The 26,176-nt window shown below is 40.0% G+C and overlaps 1 protein-coding gene, 1 long non-coding RNA gene and 3 other non-coding genes across 9 annotated transcripts in view; all 5 read right to left on the bottom strand.

The window, feature by feature from the left end:
* Positions 1-849: 849 nt before the first annotated feature.
* LOC126072801 (uncharacterized) lies at positions 850-3,389 on the bottom strand. Its single transcript, XR_007516580.1, has 3 exons — positions 3,139-3,389; positions 1,494-1,524; positions 850-1,109 (listed from the first exon to the last, which is right to left on the bottom strand). It is a non-coding gene; the product is annotated as an uncharacterized LOC126072801 (long non-coding RNA).
* On the bottom strand, positions 1,184-1,388 carry LOC126074141 (small nucleolar RNA SNORA73 family). Its single transcript, XR_007516944.1, has one exon. It is a non-coding gene; the product is annotated as a small nucleolar RNA SNORA73 family (small nucleolar RNA).
* LOC126074140 (small nucleolar RNA SNORA73 family) lies at positions 2,267-2,471 on the bottom strand. The gene has a single exon (XR_007516943.1). It is a non-coding gene; the product is annotated as a small nucleolar RNA SNORA73 family (small nucleolar RNA).
* A 1,362-nt stretch (positions 3,390-4,751) lies between the features above and the next one.
* Positions 4,752-26,176, bottom strand: part of PHACTR4 (phosphatase and actin regulator 4) — a 138,369-nt gene continuing 116,944 nt past the window's right edge. For 4 of the 5 annotated variants that reach the window (XM_049878464.1, XM_049878460.1, XM_049878462.1 and 1 more), the window contains 8 exons: positions 24,349-24,940; positions 22,937-23,124; positions 22,032-22,185; positions 14,462-14,517; positions 12,733-12,794; positions 11,320-11,457; positions 10,653-10,729; positions 4,753-7,832 (listed from right to left, as the gene is read on the bottom strand). In XM_049878464.1, coding sequence (XP_049734421.1) covers positions 7,817-7,832; positions 10,653-10,729; positions 11,320-11,457; positions 12,733-12,794; positions 14,462-14,517; positions 22,032-22,185; positions 22,937-23,124; positions 24,349-24,940 — 1,283 coding nt within the window. In that variant the 3' untranslated portion in view covers positions 4,753-7,816. Of the gene's footprint in view, positions 7,833-10,652; positions 10,730-11,319; positions 11,458-12,732; positions 12,795-14,461; positions 14,518-22,031; positions 22,186-22,936; positions 23,125-24,348; positions 24,941-26,176 lie in introns of all 5 variants that reach the window. The other variant, XM_049878461.1, reaches the window with a different exon arrangement.
* Positions 15,592-15,698, bottom strand: LOC126074106 (U6 spliceosomal RNA). The gene has a single exon (XR_007516914.1). It is a non-coding gene; the product is annotated as a U6 spliceosomal RNA (small nuclear RNA).

Below are 26,176 nucleotides of genomic sequence, written 5' to 3'. Positions count from 1 at the left end.
GTCACGCACAATTAGCTCCCAATGTGACCTATTTTTAAAGTTGTTGCCACTGGGACAGTTCACAGGGAAGATCAATTTGTTACCACCTCAAAACTGCAACCAGGTTTTTGAATGGAATGACTATTCTAACCCACTCCTCCATTGTGAAACTCACTTAGCCCCTCCCATGAAGTAGACTCGTACCTTCTAGATGGATCCCTGCTAGCCCCCATCCTTGAGTCTCATTTCTCCATAGTGCTGGCAACCAGTGAGGGGAGCTTGCCAAGTTTCCATTGTGACACAACCTTTTAGTCACTCGGGTACAAAATTAAGGTGACAGGTCTATTTAGTATTTAGGCTCAAGCACATTGCTGGGACACAGGCAGTAAGGTTTATCCAGCACAGGGCACAGCAGCTGTACAAATGGAATTTAAGCTTAATTTGCCAATAGATTCCTCTTCCATGCTCAACCCAAACTTCCACTCAAGGTGCCCATAGACAAACTACAATGAAAATTGGGATTTACCCAGTTTCACTGGTTTTTATCAAGCCTATATCAGGACATCTGATGAGAGCCCTGGTGGTACAGTGGTTATAGAATGTGGGCTGCTAACCAAAAGCTCAGCAGTCCAAATCCACTAGCAGCTACTTGGAAGCCCTACAGGGCAGTTCTACTCTCCTACAGCATCCCTGTAAGTTGGAAATCTTTTGGGGGAAGCAAAGCAGCCAATGTCTGGAGTCAAGTGCTCGGGGGCTTAAAAAGCATTAACTGGAGTTAGTGTTCTCACGGCATTCATAAGCAGAACATTTGTTTCTGCTAATGTATTTATTACTCATGATACATACACAAAAAGAATGCACAACAATATGTAAATGCAAACGGCATCTTTATTTTATAAACGCAGTGGTTCAGGGGGGTTACCTGAGAATTTACACTTCTAACCAATTCCCAGATGATCCATGGACTGTCTGATGGAACCAGCACACTGACTTTTAACTAAACGTCAGCATTTAAAACCAAACACTGACTCAACCTAAGTGAGCCAATGAAAAAATTCATGTCTTTCAGGCTCTTAGAAAAACGTTAACTTTCAACTTCTGCCCAAAAGTGAGGCTCCTCCTCTTCTCTCCTAAATGAAAGGAAAAACAAAAAAACTGGTTTAGACTCTCATTAGGTCTTCAGTTTTTAATTTTAGTATATTAGACATGTTTCCTGCATGGTTTGTCTCCTCAGTCATTGTCTGCACGACTCTGAGAAGCTGTAGGAATATGCAGGCGCAGACTCAAGGCCCGGCTTTATCTCCAACGTCGTGGAAAGGGATTGTACATCACAGGGCAGAGCCCTATGCTCCCCTGCGCCACCAGGACAGAGCCCGGGGAGAGTGACCTCCCGGGAATATCCACGTTGGAATGCCTCTTGACTAGTCATTGTAATTAGAGTCATTTACAAAGGCAATACTGCTAGAAAACAGCATTCCTCAAAACGTTTCCACTGACTCCCATAATTTACTCACCTCAGAGTATGGAAGTAGATTTGAGAAAACCCTGCAAAAATAAGACCATTAGGGTTAGTAATGGTTTTAAGGGTTCAAAACCACATCCAATCACTGCCACTGTTTCTAATGTGGCTTTCCTACTTAATCACTGTTCACAGAACTTAAAAGCTATGGATACACAAAAGCACACATGCATGTTGTATATCACATGTGTGCAATGTTTGCCACTAAGAATTTGGCAAAATCATCTCATCTCAGTCTCAAATTTCTTCATCTATAAAGTATCAATACCCCTGTCAGGCGAAGAGATGAAGATGGGAAAAACTTAGCACCGTTTCACAGAGCAGAATGATAAAAAGCACTCTCCACAGAACGTGAGGGCACATGGAAGAAACTGTCAACATGCTTAAAGAAATGTCATAAAATACAAGACCTAGTCGATATTTGGACGTAACAAACTGAGAAACAGTTACTGGTATGCGACAGAAAACTGGCTTTGGAATTATTAAAATTATTTTATAATCCACATGTACCAATTAACTAGTGCAAAGCGTTTTAGGGCTCATGTTAACAGCCCTGCAGAGATTTCCCTGAAGTTAAAACAATATAAAGAATAAAGAAGTGGTTAGTCGTCCTCAAACAGTTCTGATCTGAAGCCCAAATACAGCCTACCCCTATCGTGAGGGCAGCAATGTAGTCTAGCAACCGTATCATTCCTCTCTATTGAGTACAAATTTCTGCTTCCTGGTTAGAAATTACTGAAGAATCCAGAGACCTCTTACAAGATTAGGGGCTGTTTCCTGCATGGTTTGTCTCCTCAGTCATTGTCCGCAGGACTCTGAGAAGCTGTAGGAATATGCAGGCGCAGACTCAAGGCCCGGCTTTATCTCCAACGTCGTGGAAAGGGATTGTACATCACGGGGCAGAGCCCTATGCTCCCCTGCGCCACCAGGACAGAGCCCGGGGAGAGTGACCTCCCGGGAATATCCACGTTGGAATGGTCACTATCACTGGTTCAATTTACAGACGACTGTATTAAACAACAATCTTATCTAGTTGATACCGATTTCCCCAGCGTAGGCCCGAACCTCTTAACTTGCAACCCCAGCAAGCACATTGAGAAACCTCAACAGCCCATCGGCAAACGACGGAACGGTATGCTAACAGCTCGTGAGCAGCAAGACGTCTCGTAAATGCTACATCTCAGTGGAAGACCTACAGTCGTTGTCCCAAATCACGTGGTAAATTTAGTAACAGCACCTAGGAGTGTCTCAAAAGCTCAGTAACTCTTCAACTGAGAAGATCAGGAACAAGGCGTCTTACACGCAACTTCATCGCGCACAAAGTGCCTCTGAGGAAGCCGAAAAATTAAAGGCGCAAATAGGCAATGAATAGGGGAGCTGCGCCACTCAGCGTTCTGACGAGCGGTGCGGCAGCCTCACAAGCCTCGGGGTGGCGCTGCCCGCAGCCCCTGCTGAAAGCCCAGGCCCTGGGGCTCCGCGGGCCTTCGGCGGCCGCACGCGGCCCACGTTACTCTCAGTCCGGTCGCACTTAGGAGCGCAGTCAGCACAGTCGCCGCTGAAGGCGGTGCTCACAGGAAAGGCTGGTAGCCGAGCAGAATGCTAGAAGTAGAGATGAGAGGCCACGAGGCAAAAACACTCACCAAGACCGAAGCGACCCAGAGCTCGCCTTCACGCAAGAGAACGAGTGGTGCCAGAAAACCCTTATTTATACCATCACCAGCGCGCGGAAGTCAACGAGCGTCCATTGCGCCTGCGCCGCGACATGCGCAGTTACGGGAATCAGAAGCTCGCTGAGGGTGCTGGGAATCCACGAACGTTAAGCCCCACCCCTACCTTGCTCAGCGGTTTCTCGCGACCTTGGTGCGTTTGCACCCTGAGGTGTCTTGGAGTGTTAATTACAGAAATTGAAGTTTGTGGGTGTGTCGCTGGACACTGTACCGTGTAGCTGTACTTCTCTACGGTCAGTTCCTCAATCTGGCGGTTACGTCGATAGATAAACTGGCCAAAAAACCTTTGAGATAGTAAGTATGCAAAATAGAAAGACATTTTGAGAAACGCAAACGGTCTCAAAAGGGATTGAATCTGCCATGTCACACGTAAGCATCTGATAAATGCTAGGTAAATAAGACGGAAATGCTTCTAGACGAATTGGCTAAGATAAAAAAAAAAAAAAACCTGAAGTAAAGAAGTAGGTAAGTCAAGAATCCTTAAGATACGTATGTATGAAATATGATCAAGTTTCCTTATTGTGTTCGGCGAATAAATGTTAGGTATATTGACATAGAGCCATCATCACAGCTGGGCTGTACTGAGTAGAAACTGACAGTTATGGAGTTCCTTCTATGTATTAAGGAGCCCAGGTGGCGCAACGGTGAAGAGCTCAGCTGCTAACCTGAAGGTTGGCGTTTGGAATCCACCCAGTGGCTCTGCAGGAGAAAACCTGGCGATGTGCTACCGTAGATTACAGCTTAGAAAACTCTGTGGGGCAGTTCTGCTCTATCACTGGGGTTGCTTTGAGTCGAAAACGACTGGTGCACCTAAAAACAAGACCTATAAGACTTTGCGGTTCTTTACATACCTTGTTCACTCTCACAGCGATTCTGAGGCATTGGAATTATCTAGATGTTAAGATGAAAAAAAAAATTTTTTTTTTTAAGATGAGAAGCATGCTCAGAGCAGCAGTTCTCCGTGTGGTTGGCAAACCCCATTGCTTCTGAGACTCTCGGGAGTCCATGAGATCAAAACTATTTTCATAATAATATGTAAACATTGTTGTTTTTGCCTTTTTCACTGTGTTGACGCTTGCAGCAGTGGTATAAAAGCAACACTGAGTGCCTTACAATGAATCAAGGCTGGGCTCCTAAACTGTACTAATAGTCATTGTATTCTTTATGACAATTCAGTTAAAAATTGACAACAGTAACTCAAAAGATTAGATAGGAACCTTAGAGGGCTGTGAGTTTATGTTAATGAAGGCAGAAGAGCAACTCAGAAAGGCAGGATGAGAATGGTTGTACAACCTCGAAGAATGTAACCAATGTCACTAAATTGTACATGTAGAAACTGCTGAATTGGTGTATGTTTTGCTGTGTATATTCTCAACAACAAAATAAAATTTAGGAAAAACAAAAAAAAAAAAGCATGTGACAACCAGAATGGAGTTAATAAGAATGTTAACACGTTATGAAAAATGTAATCGGTATCCCTGAATATTTGTATAGAAGTTGTTAAATGGGAACCTAATTTGCTGTATAAACTCACCAAAACACAATATTATTAAAAACAAACAACAGAACACGATAACAATTTGAGGCCTGTTTGGAGGGCTACTAGAAGGAAAACCTGGAAGTAGGTAGAACCTGAGGACGTGAGCAGTTCTGACTCATGGTTTCTTTTAACCCTTGGTAAAAGACGATGTGCTAAACAAGCCACTCTCTGAAGTGACAAACAGAAAGTGAGTCATTGCTGACGTGACCTGGATTGAAACTGGGCTGCTTGCCAGAGAGAAGTGCATAAAGTACCAGCTGTCCTTTTGTGATATCAGCCTAAGGTCCACTTATATGTGATCCCTAGTCAGTAAATCCTTGTAGAGATAATACACTGGGTAGTAACTGCCCTAGAATACATGCAAAGAGTGGTTATATGATTTGCTTTGACCTTGGGGAAGTGACTTCAGGTCACTTCTCAGGTCCTTCATAGGCTGGGTGTAGGCTAAATAAAGCCCCAGTGTAGCACCAGGTACATAGTTTGGCATTCAGTTGGCTCTCCTCCCTTCAGCCTATTTTCTTTTTAATACATGTGCACAGACACAAACATGACTGACTCTTACCTCTGGCTACATTTAATGTCCTTACTATTATTACTTTTCCCTCACTGACTTCTCATTTAGTGCCTCATGCAATTATTTTAGGTATCCTTTTTTGGAATAGAGTAGGACATAACAAAAATGAATACCTCACACGAGAATAGTATGTATTTTTTTAATTCTAAAATAATAATTAATATTGATATGAAGACTGATATACAATGCAATTATTTATTTTACAAGGAGATTCTGTACATCAGGGAAGTATCTTGAAGTACAATACACCAGGCTTTTATTTCTTCTTTACATTAGGATTGTGAATTGGTAATTACAGGGAAAGAGAAAACAAAACAGATTGTATTTAAAAAAACAAAACCAAAACACCTAGAAAGACCTGACCCCCCCAAAGTATCTTGCTTCAAAAGAACATGAATGAGATGAAAGATGAACTGGACCCCTTGGTGGCACATAGAAGGCAGGCAAATTCTGCTTCAAGCTTGGCACATTCAGGAAAAGAGAGTTTCTAAAAGAAGGCTTTCAAAATGTCATCTCAAGCCACAAAGATTCTGGCATAAGCCAGTTTCCAAGCCAACAAGAAAGAATGGTCAGAAGGCAAGTTAGCAGTTAACGTGTGGCCACCTTACATACAGACCAACAACAGACTTCAGTAGAATCTTCACTTGTCTTCCTTCTGTTATCACAAATATTAGTCAGCTCCAAGGAAATGTGGACTAAGTCTATCTCCACAGTCATACAACATTTGACAAAACCGAGAAATCCAAATATCCCTTTTTTACTATACAAAGAAGAGATGTTGCCTTTTAAGGTCACTTCAGCTTTTTTGTTTTGATCTGATATTTTGATTCTTCAGCAAATTTTATCAAAAGAGAAATCCAGTGAAGGATTTCAAACAGAACAAAAGGCAAGGACCACAGAAGAAATCTATGAAAGTCACAATTTCCTGAACATTAAAGTGAAGGAAAAAGCCACGTTCATCAATTAAATAGAAACTATTTTTTTCCTCCACTTAGCGTGGCTAGGAATTAGAGGGAAATAGTGAGGCTGTATGGTTTTCAATAAAAATCAAACAAAGCGAATGTGTTTTAGAAAATAGTATTAACGTATATTACAAATACAAAAAGGGGTAGGGGCTGAGCCAATGTCCAGGCACCAACTACATGGCTACAGCTTGGAAGAGGAAGGACGAGACCAGTGAGGTGGAATCTGCCAGAGGGTCAGCAGAAGGATCAGTGTTTGGAGTTAAGAGGGAGAGCGCAGCAGGAGAGGGCAAACAGCACTGAGGAGAAAAAGTGAGGGGCAGTGGGTCATGATTGGGCCCCTCTTGTTGCTTCTTCAAAGACCTTTTCCTGTTCAGCACCCTACACCTTTTAGGTCCTTTTTGAGATTCTGGAGGTGTGGGGGCCGACAATACACAAGTGCTCCCAGAGTTGCTACAACTCTACTTCATGGAAGAGGATACAACAGCCTACAAAATTTAAGCCACAAGTCAGTTTTCTGCCAAGTTGGCATTATTATGAAGGCTTTTTTAGTTTTGTTTTTGTATACAGAAAATATATATACTTTCTTATTTTACAGACTTAGAGTCTGGTTGCAGCTCAGATTCTCTGACAGACAAAAAGTACGTAAGTTTCCATTACTACTTCACGATAAATTTTTGTAAAAAATTAGGGTGACTTATGCCAAAAAGGGGGTACATGTTCAGTCCTGAGCTTCCTCTCAGGCTTGAGTACCTAAAGAGGAATATATTGTTTGTTATAAGAGGTATCCACCACTCACTGCTGTTGAGTCAAATTCTGACTCATAATGACTGCCCTATACGATTTCCAAGGCTACAAATCTTTACAGAAGTAGACTGCCACATTTTTCTCCCGCTGGTGGATTCAAACTGCTGACTTCTCAGTTAGCAGCCCAGTGCTTAACCACTGTGCCACCAGGGCTCCCTATAACAGGTATAGTGCAATGCTTTTCAACTGACAGGCTTCCGCTGGAGGTGGGGGCTCCTTTGCCAGAAGATTGGGGGCCTACAAAAAAGGTTTTCCCCATTGCCAACTGAAACTGATGGCTGGAACTTAGCACCTACACAAGTGGGTCTCACAGGGCAGGACAGGTAAGGCCAATGGTGCAAAGTGTGCCTTGGCACAGGCAGTCATCTTGGGGCAAAGCGTGGTACAGCCAACAAAACGTGGAACCTACAAGTGGCCTAGAACTTTGGTGGCTGGTGAGGGAACCCCTCAAGTATGCTGCAATATTAGAAGATTCAAAAGCACTGACAAAGTGTTCATTTGTGCCCCAGGGGGAGCACATGAGAATCCATTCCAGTGAAATGCTACATTCATAGAAGTGCTGTTCACCCCAGAACTACATCCCAGAGAGCCCAATTTTGGCTGGGCTGGGAAGCACTGAAGTTCCCTGTCTATGTTACTCTGGAGGATGAAGCAGCAAAGCAGCCTGTTTTGGGGGCTGTTGTATAGTTCTTCAGTCAAATGTCAGCATCATGGACGATGGTAGCTAAAACAGATGATCAAAAAAAGACAAGTTACCAGATGATGTAGTTTGGTTTGCTATTAAATCAGTAACAATGAAATGTTATATCTTAATTCTACCTGAATTTTCTGTAACATCTGATGCTCCTAATCCCCTTTCATGCCTTCTTGAAACTCTTGGCTTCCATGACACTATTTTCCTCTTACTTTTCTTTCTTCCTCTTCAATTGTTTTTCTTCCATATGCTTTCCTGGTTCTTTTCCCTCTGCCCAGACTTTAAATAAAACATACTTCTTCCCCTAGAGATCCACTGTCTTCTCTCATAAATCGGTATTTTTAGGCCTTGTCTCCTAACTCTAGGCTGAATATCCAACTATGTTCTAGGCCTCTCCACCTCAGAGTGTCACAAGCTCTTCAAACTCAACATACATAATTTCTTTTTCACTTTGTTTATTGTCTGCTTTCCTCTTTTAGAATAAAAGCTCTTTGGGGACGGGGATTTTATCTTGACCCCTGCTGTACCCCAAGCACCCAGCACTGTGCCTGTCACATAGTGGGTGCTCAATAAATAACTGAATAAACATCCTAAACTGTAGGCCTCAACCATTTACTTCCTCCACAGACCTCAAAAATCACAAGTTAGTAATCTAAGAGTCATCTTGACTGCCTTCTGTATTTCACTCCTCTAACTCAACAGAGGAGGCCCTGGGTGGCACAGACGGGTAAGTGCTTGGCTACTAACTTAAAGGTTGGTGGTTTGAGTCCACCCAGAGGAGCCTCTGAAGGCAGAGCTGGTGATCTACTTGCGAAAGGTTGCAGCCATTGAAAACTGTATGTGCAGTTCTACTCTTGACACACATGGGGTGGCCATGAGTCAAAACTGACTTGATGGCAATTGGTATTCTGCTATGAGTTGGAATTGACTTGACAGCAGTGGGTTTGGTTTTGGTATTTTTAAAATAATTATGAAATGTTGTTAATTCTCTGCTTGAAATGTCTTTCGAATATATCTCCTTTGTATTCTGTCACTACCCTGATTTGAGCTACCACTGTCACTTACTATGACTATTTCAATCACTTCCTAACAGGTTTCCTGGCTGCTGGTTTCCTCATCCTTCCAAATCACCTTCCACACTGCCATGAGAGTTCATTAGGAAACAGAATTCTCTGCTTATAAACTTCCAATGGTTCCAGCATCCTAGCATAACAGTCAAAGCTTTTCAAAGTGTGACCCCAATCCACTTTTCTGGTCTCGTTTCCTCATAACATCCTCTGCTCCAGCCACATTTCCTATTACCCATAAACACTGAGCATTTTCCATCACCCATAGCCTCACTTGTGCTGGTCCTTCTGCTTACAATGTTCTTTCCTTCCTTCTCGTCCAGGTAAATTCTCTTACATGCTTTAAGATCCAGCCTGTCACCTTTTCTATGACTCTTTCCTTAGCAAAACCTATTCTTATTCCTTCATTTGTGGAGACTACAGTACTTTATGACTACTGTAACATCAAAAATAGCTAATACTGACATAGCTAGCAAATGTGGCTTTGGGATATGAATCCTGACAGACCGATTCTGAGCATTTATCATATTGATCGTACTTAGGTCTTTTTTCCAGATTAGATTAAGAACTTCTTGCAGACAAGTATCGTTTGTCATTCATGTTTGTACTTCAGTGTCTTGAATGGTGTTTTTGCTGTTCAAAGAATTTGCCTTCTTTCCTGTCAGAGCTCAGTACAAAATAATTCTATGATCAAAATAACAATTTGCCTGTATATTAATGGAAACAACTTGAAAAATTTTTATTTTCCAACTTTGCTTCTTGTTCTTTTCATAGCAAACTCCGTATTTGTCATTGTATCGTCTTTCATTTAGCTTCTTTTCATAAATGCTCTGACAGTCACATAAAGGTACTTCCACTAATTGCCTTAGTGTGACTAGCTAATTTTTTACATACTGGGTGGGTCCTTAATCACAACAATTATTTCTGAATTAAAACATTTCTTGGCAAAAAGACAGCTAATTAAAAAGTTTATACAAGCAGTCCATAGGTTACTAATGTCCGACTTAGGTACAACCCACAGTTACGAACGAACCCCCGTAAAGCCTATTATATTAAAAATTCAAGATACATACAATAGTTCCTAATAACAAACAGGTGTTACTTTGTGAGTGCCTCAAAACATTATTATGTTAAAGATGTTTTAGTATCTGGAAGTGTTTCTTTAATGTTTTTTATGCATAGAAAGGTTCACTATATACTATATATTAAGACAAACATTTGACTAACTGACATTAGGTACAAACCATGCTTAACTGTTAGAATTTACATACAAATTTGACTTAAAGCTAGACTTCTAATCCACGGATTGACTGTATACTCAACTGGTAAGATCAACTGTATTAGATAGAACTGAAAACAGAGATGGCAAGATCTTGTCAACACAGCACAATCTCCATATATATAACCTGGGACAGTAAAGTGCAAGGAAGAGAGCCATTCAATTCCCTTCTCCAACTCCTGGTTCTACAACCAACTAGCAAGTTAAGCAACTTACTTAACCCTCCTGAGTCTCCATTTTCTCAGCTATAAAATGGGAATATTAACATGAGTTTCAGGTATATTGCAAAAATAAGATAATATACATTAAATGTCAAACTCAGAACAGGCATTTAATAACTCTTAGTTCTCATCCCTTCTCTTAAGGTCATCTTTTTGCAGTCACCACTGAGTGTCCTTATAATCATGTGATTAGAGCCCTTCATAACTGAACAACTCGGATTTGTATGTCTGTATGTTTTTAGGGCTCCGCTTAGCTCACATTATTTGGGTCTTTGAGACTTACCGTGTAAAATGTTTGCTCTCTTTATGAACCTCCATTTCTGAGCTTTTAAATTCATTTAGTTCTTTTCTTATGGCAGCCTGTAGAGAAGAAACAAAAATGTTGCACTATCTTCTATTTGCTGTACTCAGGAGTGTGGTTTGCTATCTCTTCTCTATTGGCTTTACTTTCTGAGCCACTGCAACCCCAGCAGGCAACCCAGAAGGAGGAAAGAAACCAGGTCAACACAGTGAAGTGAGGTCTGAACCCGACTCACATCACCTTTCCCAATACCATTCATGATGTAACAACTCTAAAATCACCAGTTAAATCAAAATCCTGGAAAAGCGGAAAAGAAATCTGAAGAGAGATTATAGCTTTTATAGTTTCCGCAGCATGTAAAATGTTTTTCCCACTATAAAAGTAAAATGTGTGTAATTACTAAAATATATCACCCAATCTACCCCCAACCAAACATAACCACTGTTAAGAGTGTGTTTTATTTCCTTCTAGTTTTTATTTTTTGTCCTCTGTGATGCAGTAGGGGTTTTTTTTCTTTCAATTACATTTTGTATCCTGATTTGAAACTTAACATTGTATCAAAACTAGAAGCTTTGTTTATGGTTCCTCCTTCTAGTTAGTGTCTTGCATCCTTCAAATAAATAAAAATTTTGACAAGCTTTCTGGTTACCTTATCAGCAGGGGTCAGTTTGGTCCAAGGTTTGTCGGCTCGCCGGTCATAATCTTGAGCATCTGTTACCTCGACATATTCATTAAACCTCAGGATCTTCCTGGCCAGTAATTCAGCCACAGTTGGTCTTTGACTGAGCTGAAAGAAATGGAGCTTCTTAGTCTGCTGTGCCAGGAATTAGGTAGTAGTCATACATTCAATTACCTCTAACCCAGTGCTCCCACCTTCACTGCACATTGATTACCTTCAGAGCTTTAAGTAACATTGATGCCTGGGTCCCACCCCCAGAGATTCTGATTTAATAATTCTAGACATAAGAGTTTTAAAAAAGCTCCTCAGTACACAGCTAAGATTGAGAAGCACCGCTCTAATCCAATGCTTCTCAAAATTTAATGTGTACTATTAATGCTGTTAAAATGTAGATTTTGGTAAGTGGGTCTGGGGTAAGGCCTGAGATTCTGTCTGTGAACCACATTTTGGGTAGCAAGGCTTTTATTCTTTATGGGAGTGGGTAGAGCTATAAATACATACACAAATGCATCAGAAATGAATGCATTTCAAATGAAAGCAACATCTACTAGTGGATAATATTAAGGGTAAATTTCCTTTCAACATGAAATATGTCCAAGGTAGCATATTCTATAAAAATTGCAATTTAAGGTTTCACAATTGGGTTAATCTGCTTGGTCTGAAGGCATTAAGTCCATCCAGAGGATCTAACTATCCTCAATTCATCAAGGACACTTATGCTATCTTAGGGAAGGGGAGAAGTGAGAGAAGTCAAGAAGACAATGTTTAGGTCCCTTGCTCTCCTGGGGATTCTTACTAGTTCTAAGAAATACCTAGAGAACTCAGACCAAAATCTGAGAATCTATAGATGGCAATTACAACCTAATATGAAGGAAGGGAAAGGAGTAAGGATTTAACCCCAGGGCTTAAAAGCTGACAAAAAAGATTCTTTACAAATTTATTTGGACCATGGAGAAATCATGGTTGATTTTTTGATACTTCTCAGGTATTACTAAAGGTCAGTTCAGTCGAGTTCTTCCTGATTAGAAAACAACCAGTCTGCTTTGCAAAACTGAATGCTACACACTCCTCTTGTTACTGTCTATACATCAACAGGCTATTATTAGAGCCACATCAAAGTCCCAGGTCTACCAAAGGAAAGTAAAAATGTATCTAGTCAAATACGTATTGAGCACCTTCTCGTACCAGGCTTTCTTTAAACAATACAAAAAAAAAAGTTGCTCTTGATAATGTTGTGTTGATTTCTATATTTGTATCCTGTTTAAATTTTCATAGCAATCTATGGCAATTTAAGTCAAACTAATTTTTTTTCCAATCAAATAGTTCATCCAAATACAAGACAGTCAACAGAGAGACTGAAATCAAACACACAGGCTGCAGTACCTTTCTAGTGAGACGACGTTTAATCTCCCGTTTTTCTGCCTGACGGTCAGCTTCATTTTTAGCTACAGTTTAGAGTCAGAAACAAAAATTATTACTTCAGAATGAAACTCTGCATATCAAACTTTTTAGTAACTACACTTCAGATATTTCTTACAGGCTCCAAATCAGAATACAATACTAACTTTGGGGATAGCTAATGAAGATAATTTTCTTGCCAACTAGTGAAGACAAATACTCAAGAGCAGGGGCCAGCAAACTATAGTGCCAAATCTGGTCAGCTGCCTGTGTTTCAACTGCCTACAAGCTAAGAATGCTCTTCACAGTTTTAAATGGCTACCTCTTAAATGGCTTTATAAGTACATCCGTAACAGCCTCAGTTTTATTTCTTGGCCTGTGAAGCTGAAAATGTTTACTGTCTGCTCTTTAAGAAAAAGTTTACAGACTCCTGCTCAAGAGTAACCACTTAGAATGGAGAATGGGGATCACACTAAGTTTCATCTGATAGGTCTATAAAGGGCCCTCACTTAAAAATTTATTAAGTGACTAAGTTGTGTATATCCAAACAGTGTTGAGAGAACAGGGGATGGAAATGGTCAGAGCCTGAGCCTGTGTACAAGTAACCTTTGAGAAGAATACACCTCTACAGTGCAGAGGTTTTTAAGGCCAATTTTTATTCTATAATCTGGAAAAATAAAACAAGTCTGTACTATGTTAAAACACCATATCAAAAAGTTAATTATGTATACAGAAAGTAAATTGTGACTTTAGAGATACCAAGCGAAATCCAGAACAACTAGATGGTGCCCAGTTACTGCCACTGACCACCCTGGCAGGGATAACAATAGAGGGTCCCAGACAGAGTGGGAGAAAAATGTAGAACAAAATTCAAATTCACAAAAGACTAGGCTTACTGGTGTTCTGACAGAGACTGGAGAAGCTCTGAGAGTATGGCCCCCGGATACCCTCTTAACTCAGTACTGAAGTCACTCCTGGGGTTCACCCTTCAGCCAAAGATTAGACAGGTCTATAGGACCAACAATAACACACGTGAGGGACATGCTTCATAGTTCAATCGTGTATACAAGATTAATGGGTACACAAGCCCTAAAGCAAAGATCAGAAGGCAAGAAGGAACAGGAAAACTGGAGCAATGGAAACAGGGAGCCTGGGGTGAAACAGAGTAGAGTGTTGACATATCACAGGGTTGGCAACCAATGACACAAAACAATTTGTGTATTAACTGCTTAAGGAGAAACTAATTTGCTCTGTAAACAGTCAGGTTAATCACAATTAAAAAAAAAATCAAGAGACAAGAAATGACTTAAGGAATAAAAGGCACCAGAAGACTGCTACACTTGGGATTTGCTTTGGACCTCAGTCCTCAGATCCCACTAGGAACATGAAGGCCCCCTCCAGGAGAAAAGCTGCTATCTTAACTCCCTGAAGACAGAGCAAAGTTGGGACACACCTTTTGCAAGCTGTCAAATCAAGGATTCTGTGAAGACTTGAAAAGAATATCTTCTAAGGGGTATCCCAGTATACTAAAAAATACCACAGTGGTGTCTTCTAAAAGAAGCTCAGGGGAATCATGTTTCTTCAAGGAAAAATATACCAATAGCCCTTCTCTGCTTGGCCCTCAAAGTAAATGCTTCTCTTCTTTGTGAAACACATTAAAGCCAGAAACATGCAAAGAAAATCTACACAACTTTATTTCCGTAGGTAGACTTACGCTGCAGTATGTTTCGTTGTTCTAGTTCTTCTAGTGTTGGTCTTTGACTCAGTCGACTGAAAAGGAGATAAATATGAGTTATTGTCTGTGTTAAACCTCCCAATCTTATTTATAAAGATTTTTTTGGCCTTAGTTTATGTTCTCTCCTGCATTAGTAAGAAATCAATAAACTTGCAAACTTGTTTGACATTTCATTTGTTTATTTGATTCATTTTTTATGAAACAATGTTCACATTGAAAATGCTAACACAAGTATCACAAGATAAAAAACTGTATAGACAAAGTCAGGATTCTAATTCTGGCTCTTGACACAACTAGTCCCAGAAAACCTCTGTTAAACTCTATGAGTATGCTAATCTGTAAAAAGAGGGGTTTAGACTGAACTGGTGGATCCTAAACACATTTTCCCAAGGCACTTTAACAGAAATTCTGATTCAGGAAGTTAGGATGAGGACTGAGATATTTTATGTAATAGTATCTTTCGAAGAAAAGAAGTTTTTAATTTTGATACAGTCTAATTTATCAAGGTTTTCTTTTATGTATCATGCTTTTGAGAACATATCTAAGAAATTTGTCAAATTCAAGTCACAAACATTTTCTGTTTTCCTCTAGAAGTTTATAGTTTTAGCTTTCATATTTAAGTCTAGGATCCATTTTGAGTTCAACTTGCATATGCATGAATTTTGCAAAGTATGGATGGAAGTTCATTAATTTTATCTATGTGTATCTAAAAAAAATCTAGTGCCCATTAAATTGCCTTTGTACTGTTGAAAAATAAGTTGTACATGTAAGGGTAAGAACCCCTGGTGGTGTAACAGTTAAGCTCTTGGCTGCTAAGTGAAAGGTTGGGGGCTTGAACCCATCTAGCTGCTCCCATAAAAGATTACAGGGTCAAGAAAACCCTATGGGGGCAGTTCTACTCTGTTACGCAGAGTTGCTATGAGTAGGAATCAACTTGATGGTACCCAACAATGACAAATTTTGGGGTTCTCTATTCTGTTTCACTGATATATTTGACTATCTTCATGCCAATACAGTACTACAGCTTTATACTAAATCTTGAAGTAAGGTTTGTTAGTCCTCCAACTTTGCTTTTTTTAAAATAATTTTTATTGTGCTTTAAGTGAAAGAAAAATATGGAACGCTTCACGAATTTGCATGTCATCCTTGCACAGGGGCTATGCTAATCTTCTGTGTATCGTTCCAATTTTAGTATATGTGCTGCCGAAGTGAGCACTTTGCTCCTTTTTTTTTTTAATGGTTGTTTTGGCTATTCTACATTCTTTGTATTTCCATTAGAATTTTAGAATCAGTTTATTTAAAAAAAAAAAAAAAAAGGCCTACTGGCGGAATTTTGATTGGAATAGCGTTGAATCTATTGGTATCTTAACAGTGAGTCTTCTGACTCATGAACAGGTATTTCTCTCCATTTATTTAGGTCTTCTTTTTACTTTATTCAGCAATATTTTATAGTTTTCAGTGTATATATCTTATATAATCTTTTGTCAGATTTATTCTCAAGTACTTAATTTTTTTGATGTTATTGTAAATGGCCCTCACATGTCTGTCAGTTTGTCGTACTGTGGGGACTTGCGTGTTGCTGTGATGCTGGAAGCTATGCCACCGGTATTCAGATACCAGCAGGGTCACACGTGGAGGACAGGTTTCAGCTGAGCTTCCAGACTAAGACAGACTAGGAAGAAGGACCCAGCAGTTTACTTCTGAAAAGAATCAGCCAGTGAAAACCTTATGAATAGCAGCAGAACACTGTCTGATATAGTGCCAGAAGATGAGCCCCCAAGGTTGGAAGGCCCTCAAAAGATGACTGGGGAAGAGCTTCCTCCTCAAAGTAGAGTCGACCTTAATGACATGGAGTGGTAAAGCTTTTGGGACCTTCACTTGCTGATGTGGCACGACTCAAAATGAGAAGAAACAGCTGCAAACATCCATTAATAATCGGAACCTGGAATGTGCGAAGTATAAATCTAGGAAAATTGGGAATCATCAGAAATGAAGTGGAACGCATAAACACCAATATCCCAGGCATTAGTGAGCTGAAATGGACTGGTATAGGCCATTTTGAATTGGACAATAATAGTCTACTATGCTGGGAATGACAACTTGAAGAGGAATGGTGTTGCATTTTCATCGTCAAAAATAACATTTCAAGATCTATCCTAAAAATAAAAGATTTATCCTGAAGTACAACGCTGTCAGAGTAGGATAATATCCACACGCCTACAAGAAAGACCAGTTAATACGACTATTATTCAAATTTACGCACCAACCACTAAGGCCAAAGATGAAGAAATTGAAGATTTTTATCAGCTTCTGCAGTTTGAAATTGATCAAACATGCAATAAGGATGCATTGATAATTACAAGTGATTGGAATGTGAAAGTTAGAAACAAAGAAGAAGGATTGGTAGCTGGAAAATATGGTCTTGGTGATAGAAACAATGCTAGAGATCAAATGATAGAATTTTGCAAGACCAATAAATTCTTAATTGCAAATACCTTTCTTCACCAACACAAATGGCGACTATACATATGGACCTCACCAGATGGAACACACAGGAATCAAATTGACTATATCTGTGGAAAGAGACGATGGAAAAGCTCAATATCATCAGTCAGAATAAGGCCAGGGGCCGACTGTGGAACAGGCCATCAATTGCTCATATGCAAGTTCAAGCTGAAACTTAAGAAAATCAGAGCAACTCCGCAAGCACCAAAATACAACCTTGAGTATATCCCACCTGAATTTAGAGACCATCTCAGGAGCAGATTTGATGCACTGAACATTAATGACTGAAGACCAGACGAGTTGTGGAATGACATCAAGGACATCATACATGAAGAAAGCTAAGAGGTCACTGAAAAGACACGAAAGAAAGAAAAGACCAAGATGGATGTCAGAAGAGACTCTGAATATTGTTCTCAAACACAGAGCTGCTAAAACAAAAGCAAGAAATGATGAAGTAAAACAAATGAACAGAAGATTTCAAAGGGTGGCTGGAAAAGACAAAGTAAAGTATTATAATGACGTGCAAAGAGCCAGAGATAGAAAACCAAAAAGGGAAGAACACACTCGGCGTTTCTCAAGCTGAAAGAACTGAAGAAAAAATTCAAACCTTGAGTTGCAATAGTGAAGGATTCTATGGGGAAAATATTAAATGAAGCAGGAAGCATCAAAAGAAGATGGAAGGAATACACAGAGTCATTATACGAAAAAGAATTAGTTGATGTTCAACCATTTCAAGAGGAAGCATATGATCAGGAACCGATGATACTGATGGAAGACGTTCAAGCTGCAATGAAGGCACTGGCGAAAAACAAGGCTCCAGGAATTGATGGAATATCAATTGAGATGTTTCAATAAACGGATGCAGTGCTGGAAGTGCTCACTCACCTATGCCAAGAAATATGGAAGACAGCTTCCTGACCAACTGACTGAAGAGATCCATATTTATGCCTATTCCCAAGAGAAGTGAACCATCCGGAATGTGGAATTACAGAACAGTATCATTATCACATGCAAACAAAATTTTGCTGAAGATCATTTAAAAATGGCTGCAGCAGTATATCGACAGGGAAGTGCCAGAAATTCAGGCTGGTGTCAGAAGAGGACGTGGAACCAGGGATATCATTGCTGATGTCAGATGGATCCTGGCTGAAAGCAGAGAATACCAGAAGGATGTTTACCTGTGTTTTACTATGCAAAGGCATTCGACTGTACGGATCATAACAAATTATGGATAATATTGCGAAGAATCAGAATTCCAGAACGCATAATTGTGCTCATGAGGAACCTGTACACAGATCAAGAGGCAGTTGTTCAGACAGAACAAGGGGATACTGAGTGGTTTCAAGTCAGGAAAGGTGTGTGGTCAGGGTTGAATCCTTTTACTATACCTGTTCAAGCTGTATGCTGAGCAAATAATCCGAGAAGCTGGATTATATGAAGAAGAACGGGGCATCAGGATTGGAGGAAGACTCATCAACAACCTGCGTTATGCAGATGACACAACCTTGCTTGCTAAAAGTGAAGAGGACTATGAAGCACTTACTAATGAAGATCAAAGACCACAGCCTTTAGTATGGATTGCACCTCAATATAAAGAAAAACAAAAAATTCTCACAACTGGACCAATAAGCAACATCATGATAAATGGAAGATTGAAGTTGTCAAGGATTTCATTTTGGATTGGATCCACAATCAACAGCCATGGAAACAGCAGCCAAGAAATCAAAACACGCATTGCACTGGGCAAATCTGCTGCAAAGGACGGACGTCTTTAAAGTGTTAAAAAGCAAAGATGATACCTTGAAGACTGAGGTGCCCCTCACCCAAGCTATGGCATTTTCAATTGCGTCATATGCATGGGAAAGCTGGTCAATGAATAAGGATGACCGAAGAAGAATCGACGCCTTTGAACTGTGGTGTTGGCGAAGAATATTGAATATACCATGGACTGCCAAAAGAACGAACACATCTGTCTTGGAAGAAGTACAACCAGAATGCTCCTTAGAAGTAAGGATAGTGAGACTCTCTTACATACTTTGGACACACTGTCAGGAGCAATCAGTTCCTAGAGAAGGACATCATGCTTGGAAAGTACAGGGTCAGCAGAAAAGAGGAAGACCCTCAACAAGGTGGACTGACACAGTGGCTGCAACAATGGGCTCAAGCGTAACAATGATTATAAGGATGACGTAGGACTACACAGCGTTTCATCCTGTTGTGCACGGGGTTCCTCTGAGTTGGAATCAACTGGATAGCACCTAACAACAACATTGTAAATGGTACCGTGTTTTAAAATTTCCATGTCCTACTGTTTTTTTCATATTGTTCACTGCTAGTATTCAACTGTGACCTGTGAAACAACACTGCAAGATGGACAATTAGCTTTGCAGTAAACACTAGTTCCTAGACCCTGGGAAACAGACCCTAGAGGAAGGGAAGGAGTACCAGCTCAATCTGTTTCTCCGGACTGCTGGTTACCATTTGCAAAATTAAGGGAGGGCCTACAGGACTAAAGCCACTCCTATGCCACTTGAGAGGACACGGGATCTGTAAGTGGCCAGAGTAGTTATTATTCTTTCTGGGGCTCACAAGGTTGGGCAAGGCCCCGCTGTAATACTGCTTCTGAACTCTCGAAGTAATGCCATTCCAGAAAAAAACTACTTTCCCTGAGGATAACTCCAATCTAATTCTGGGAATAAACTAACAATAATGTTGTCCTTTATATGAGAAGGTGACAGTCCCATCACTAGTAAGGCAGAAGTAGCAGAGAAGAGATAACTTTACCAGAAAGGGCTACATCTGTGACCATGAATGTAATGATTTTTGTTCTTTTTAAAATTTTTTTAAAAAGGGAGGAACAGGGATTATAGAACTCAGCTCTATAATCCAAAAGGTGTTTATTTACTACAGTGGTTCTCTAAGTATGGTCCCAGGACCAGCAGTATTAGCATGAAACATTCATTATCAGGCCCTACTCTAGATCTAATGAATCAAAATATCTGGGTGTGCAGCCCAGCAATCTCTGTTTTAACAAGCCCATCGGGTGATTCTGGTGAATGCTAAAGTTTGAGAGCCACTGACTTAAAATGTATTTAAGTAGCAAATTAAAAGCAATTTCAATGTGTAATAATAGGGATATGATTAATTATACTGTATCGACTCAATAGATTGTTATATACATTATAAGTACATGACTACAAAGAATACATGGTAACAAGGAAACTATGACTAAAAAAAACAACCTAAACCATACTATTAATACACATAACATGTAAAACACTCAAAAAGAATATAAAATATCATTGAGTATAGCTCTCCCCAGGGCCAAATCCAACCTGAATTCTGCTTTAGCAAGCTTTCTATAAGTTTGAAATTTTTTTTTTCCAAAATAAAATGTTAAATAAGTAAAAAAATAAAAACTTATACTAATTGGTGAGGAGTGAGCTTCTTGAATCAGGTGGACACTTGAGACTATGTTGCCATCTCCTGCCTGGAGGGGAAATGAGAGGGTGGAGGGGGTTCAAAGCTGGCAAAATGGACTCGAAAAGAGAGAGTGGAGGGAGAGAGTGGGCTGTCTCATTAAGGGGGAGAGTAATTGGGAGTGTGTAGCAAGGTGTATATGGGTTTTTGTGTGCGAGACTGACTTGATTTGTAAACTTTCGCTTAAAGCACAATAAAAATTATTAAAAACAAACAAACAAACATACACTAAAATACCTGGACCTTAAGTATAAATGGCCAGACCCCCAGCCTTCCCTCAAATGACCTTTTGGTATCACACCAAGATGCACAACAACCAAAATGATTTCCGTATCAGTGTCCTGTGAGTTACAGACACTATCAGAGCAAGGGGAGGCTTCTACTTCCCTTCCCTCTAATTTCTCTTTTTAATTTCAACAATGGACAAACCACAGAGGTCATAGATGCTGACCATTATGTTTAAGTAAAAATGTTACACAGAAAGTTATGTTTCCTCTAAACCTATAGGATACTAGGTTAAATCTTACTTTACCTAACACCAGCCAGAATACTCTTTTGAGGTTTTCTGCTTCATGGAAAGGAACGGTGGCCATCAGGTGTGACCATCACATACACCCCTTCTCTATTCTAAGACATGTCAATATTGACGTTTTTTTTATAATTGAAACAAAATTTATGCACCCTAAGATTCACCCTTTTAAAATATATCACAAGGTTTTGCAACTATCACCACTATCTAATTCCAGAACATTTTCTTCACCCCCAAAAGACATCTCCCCAGTTCATGGCAATCACTAACCTACTTTCAGTCTCTATGAATTTGCCTGTTCTGGATGTTTTATATAAGTGAATTATATAATAATAATAAAGTTGCACAGAATGGTCTCAGGATCCAAAAAGTCTCTTTTGGAAGGAAACGGACCAAACTTGTCCCTAGGCACAGCATATAAGCAAAGCCAGGTGTCTGGGATAGGAGAGGAAATACATTTGAATTAACGAACACCCTCATTTAATTATTTTGTAAGGCATATGCTAAGGGGTCCACCTCTGTTTTCTCTGTATCAAGAGAAACTGAGAAGGGCAAACACGTGCCTATACACCTGGACTCTCTGGGAAGTTGGCTTGCATTCAGTCTTCCTTTTGCTTTTGGTTCCAGGTGATTTGAAAAATATACTGATACTTTGAAAGGAGATAGTTACATGGGATGTGTGAGATACATATAAAAAATATGGATGTGATCTTTTACTGGGTTGGCACCTGATGGTTGAGGAGCTGGATAAAAAAGTGACAGAAAAGTCTTGCTGTCCTGGGCGCCACCCTGACTTTTCTAGATACTTTTGTGAAACCATATGCCTATCTCATGGGTTAAAGCTTAAGAGCCATCTAGTTCTTTAATTTCCAAGTTCTTAGAGGATATCTGTGTCCAATGTGTACTGAAAAAAATTATACTACTTCTAAAACTTAAAAAAAAAAAAAAAAAAGACCAATGAATGTTCCCCACAAATTAAGTCTCTAATACACATACTGGCATAATCAAATCAATCTCCTCTAAACAAAAGCCTACCGGATCAATGTGTTCCCAATTTGGTGCCGTATTTCATTCCACTCCTCTTTGCTTTTTCGGGGCCATGAATTCAGGTTCAATTCTGGTTCACTGGGTCTGTGATTCAACTTCATTGCCAATGTGTCTTTCCTCTTCACTTTGTTGGCCAGAGCACCTTTGACAAGGAGAAGAAAAGAATGTAGTAGCTTGAAGCTTAAAGTCAAAGGTTCAACCTCACCTGGAGCCAGGCAAGGGCCTGAACAAACATTGACTCCCCACTCTGTACTTGGCCTTGATGGATGCAGTCAAACATAGAGGTGAGAGGAAGGCTGAAGATACTTTAAAAATCTTTTTAGCCAGATACTCAGATGGGCAAACAGTATCTTCTCTCTTCTTGCCTGTCCTCTATTTTTTTTTTACTTAGAGCTGCTAGAGGAGAAATCATCTAAGCATGAGACAGCCCTCTGAATTATAACATAATGTTTTTTTGCACTAACACACCTCATAATGTATCTGTTTTTAAAGCTGCTTTCCCACTTAGGAATCAGGAATCTGGTATTCACAACATTTTGTGTGCAAGAGCATGGTTTTTCCCTTTGCCCCATGAACACAAGTTCACTAGACTGAATGAAAGCATCGGTTTTGTTTTTTCAACATAGCCCATGTGCCAGCTTTCCTCTACTTCATATTCTTTAATACCATCAAGGTGAATAGCTTTTTAATCTAAAACAATCGACCTGGCTCCCTCTCTGGCTAGTTATAACAATGGGGTGACAGCAAAGAGAAGGAGCCCTTCACAGTGGCTTCCAAGACCAGCCAGATGACTCCATGCGAGAGGGTGCCTGTTTCTAATCATCTTACAGTTGGTCAGACCAGCAAGTAGTTTCACCTGTGAAAGAACTTTCTCTTTTCCCTCCCTTTCTTACTGTTTTGGCTTTCATCTTCATCTTCTTCATCTCGGTACCGAATGGGACCCTCTGAATCAGAGTCACTCTCCTTCTCTTCCTCTTCCTCCTGCAGACGCTGTGGTAGTTGAGGGATGACTGAGGTAGGTGCCAAGTCTTCACTGAATGCAGATGAGTGGGTCTGCTCCTCCTCTTCTTCATCGTCTGGACTAACAAATTAACAGAATTATATTTTCTTTTCAGAAACAAAGGGGATAATTGATTTCCAAGGCAAATGATGACTGAACAATTATGAAAAAGTTCATGAATAAAATAATTTTATAATTCCCTCCCTTAATTTTAACAATCTTGCTAAGAAATTTTTTACTATTAATATAAAGAGCTGTCCCTTGATGACCTCCATGTGAAATGCATGTTTGCTTTGGTCACTTAAATGTGAAGACTGCATAGCATCTAATACTGTACCTAGCTCAGGAAATCTGTTTCATCCATTTCCCTTTGGTTTAACAATGGATTGGGACAACATAATCTAATCCATGGGAGTAAAGATGAAAGCTAATGTCCCTCTCTACACTCTAGTGTGTAAGACTATAATTTAGAGTCTACTTCAAACTCCAAAACTGTCTTTTTCCAGGATGTGAAATAATTACCAGCAAGTACTAAGATTATGGCAAAACAAATAACATATAAAATGCTGCGACAGTTCTTTTTATGACAACTTTTTAGTTAGTAAGATAATCTTCTACCTATCAAAAAGTGTCAACTTTTAGTCATAATTTGTCTGAATCTTTTTTTTTAGAAGGACAGATAAAGTAGGTATAAGTACCAGTGCTGGTGTGAACAGATTCAGTGTTTAGGAACAGATCAAGGAGAGAACAAGATCAATTCCAGCCCAAGGGCCTGGGATACCGAACTATCTTTCAGAAGTCCCTTGTTTTCCTCTAGACTCCCCTATGTTTTTCTCTACCAAGTTTGTGTGGCAGGCACTAGGTCCTTTCCTTAACTGGACTAATTTCATTCTCCCAACAAACCTATGAGGTTAAGTATTTTTTTCCATTTACAGGTGAGACAACTAAAGATCAGAAAGGTGAAGTAATTTAGACTACTAAATAAATGGTAAAGCTTGGATTTGAACCTAGGCCTATTTTACTCCAAGGCCAATGTTCTTAAGTACCATATTACACTGCTTCCCTTGTATCATATAAAACTAGTGGCTTTATTTTTCACGTATGTAAGTTTGTAATTTTTATGTCAGCATGGATCTATGGAAACAATGCTATGGAAAAAATATTACAGAAATCAAAAAGCCCAAATTCTAGCACTTGTCCTAGAGTATTCTTTTTACTTTAAATTTATTCACCTTTTCTAAGTACAATTTTCCAAGTCAGGCTACCTAAAGAAGGGGAAGCAAAAGCAAGTTTTAAGGCACTCACACTTTCAGCATTTCAATAGTGATGGGAAGTGACCTGGTTCGACCCAGGGTGCTGTTGTCCTCAGAAAAGTTGTCGCTGTTCTCGAAGAGCAATGAATGAGCTCTGTGAGAGCCTTCCAAGGGAGGCGTCATGGTGAGTGGGCTGGTCAGGGCCTGCTGGATTCGAATATGCAGTGGGAGAGGGGGCAGCCTAGAGGGTACATGAGGCTCCCCAAAGCTATGCTCCAACATCCTCTTGGGTGCTTCCTTTTTCTGATCTTCCTGCTGGGGAACCTCCTGGGGTAGTTCTACGGAATGTGCAAACTCAATTTCTGGCACAACTTGAAAAGTCTTAGAGGAAACTGGAGCGGACCGTGGGGGATCTGGAGGTACATGAGTAGGTAGTGGGGGGGACGGAGGAGGTGAGATCATCAGCAGTGGTATGGAGCCCACCGAGCACGTACTCTTCTCCCTTTGATCACTTGGTGCTTTTGTGATGGCAGCAGCAGCAGACTCTGAGGTGGGTACCAGGGTTGACGGAATGCCTCTCTTAGGTGGTAATGGTGGGGATCGCTTCGATAATGTACCACTGTTTATTGCTTGGGACAGTTCACCTGGAAGAGAGAGCAACATCTCAATTTAACATGGCTTTACGATCTAGAGCTTAGCTCAGTCTTAATCTTTCAGGAAAGTTTATCATTTTATGGCTTTGCCATTCCCTAGGTACCTCAACCTGAAACAAAATTTATTTATATAGAAAACCTAATACATGTATAAGGAGTGTAGAAAGATTACCACCTTAACACTCTAATGAGAAATTTTTTTACTTCTTTGCTATGACAATAGATATGACGATTATTTATGAGCTGATCTTGGTGTAGATAAAGCTATTATGAATAAACCCAAACCAAAACCAAACCTACTGCCATCGAGTCGTTTCCGACTCATTGCGACCCTACGGGACAGAGTAGAACTGCCCCACAGAGTTTCCACGGCGTGCCTGGTGGACTTGAACTGCCAACCTTTTGGTTAGCAGCTATAGCTCTTAACCACTATGCCACCAGGGTTTCCTAACACGAATAGAGACATAAAAACTGGGGATGAAAAGTTCTTTTGTATAACATTACTCCATAAAAAATTTAAACATGCAGCCAGCAACAGCAAAACAAATACTGGGTATTGTTTTCATATTCTGGTAAATAATGGTATCTAGATATCTCAGCTCTATATTATGAAACTATCAATAATAAAATCATAGACTTTGATAGCAAAGGCAAAGGCCTTTGAAGAAATCCAAGTGCTTTTCTATCCTTGACTTCACACTCTCCTTACAACCATCTGAGATGGTAAGGGAGATTAATAACATCTTTATTATTTTACATAAGGAAAAACTGAGGTCAGAGAAGTTTGATGACTTGCCCATGATCATACTTGAAACTGGCATGAATTCGGCTAGTGCCTAGGTCTCCTGACTATATTAGGCTATGGCTCCATCTTCTGGATCCCACTGTTTTTGGTCTTTATTAATATCCACATCTCTTGTTGCCCCTTGGCACCCCAACTCCCATATCTACTTCCCACTACACTATGGGCTTGCTGATTGCAGGGCAACCTTTGCCTCCATCAGCATATCCACAGAGCTCTGCAAAGGCCTGGCACATCTAATCAAATATTCATTAGATTAGAGGGCTCTTGCTCGCTATTGTGACAGTATATTTTCCCCCAAATCCACACTGACTTGGGCTGATTTAGAAAGTCCTTTTGGGGCACTCTAAAAGGCCTATAAGAAGTGGACCATCACATGAAGCAGGGGCCAACCTTGCAAAATAATTTAATAGTAGTTCCCTCGA

This window comes from Elephas maximus, chromosome 3 (genome assembly GCF_024166365.1).
Source record: "Elephas maximus indicus isolate mEleMax1 chromosome 3, mEleMax1 primary haplotype, whole genome shotgun sequence".
NCBI classification, from domain to species: Eukaryota; Metazoa; Chordata; class Mammalia; order Proboscidea; family Elephantidae; genus Elephas; species Elephas maximus.
This window is presented reverse-complemented; position numbering and strand designations above follow the sequence as displayed.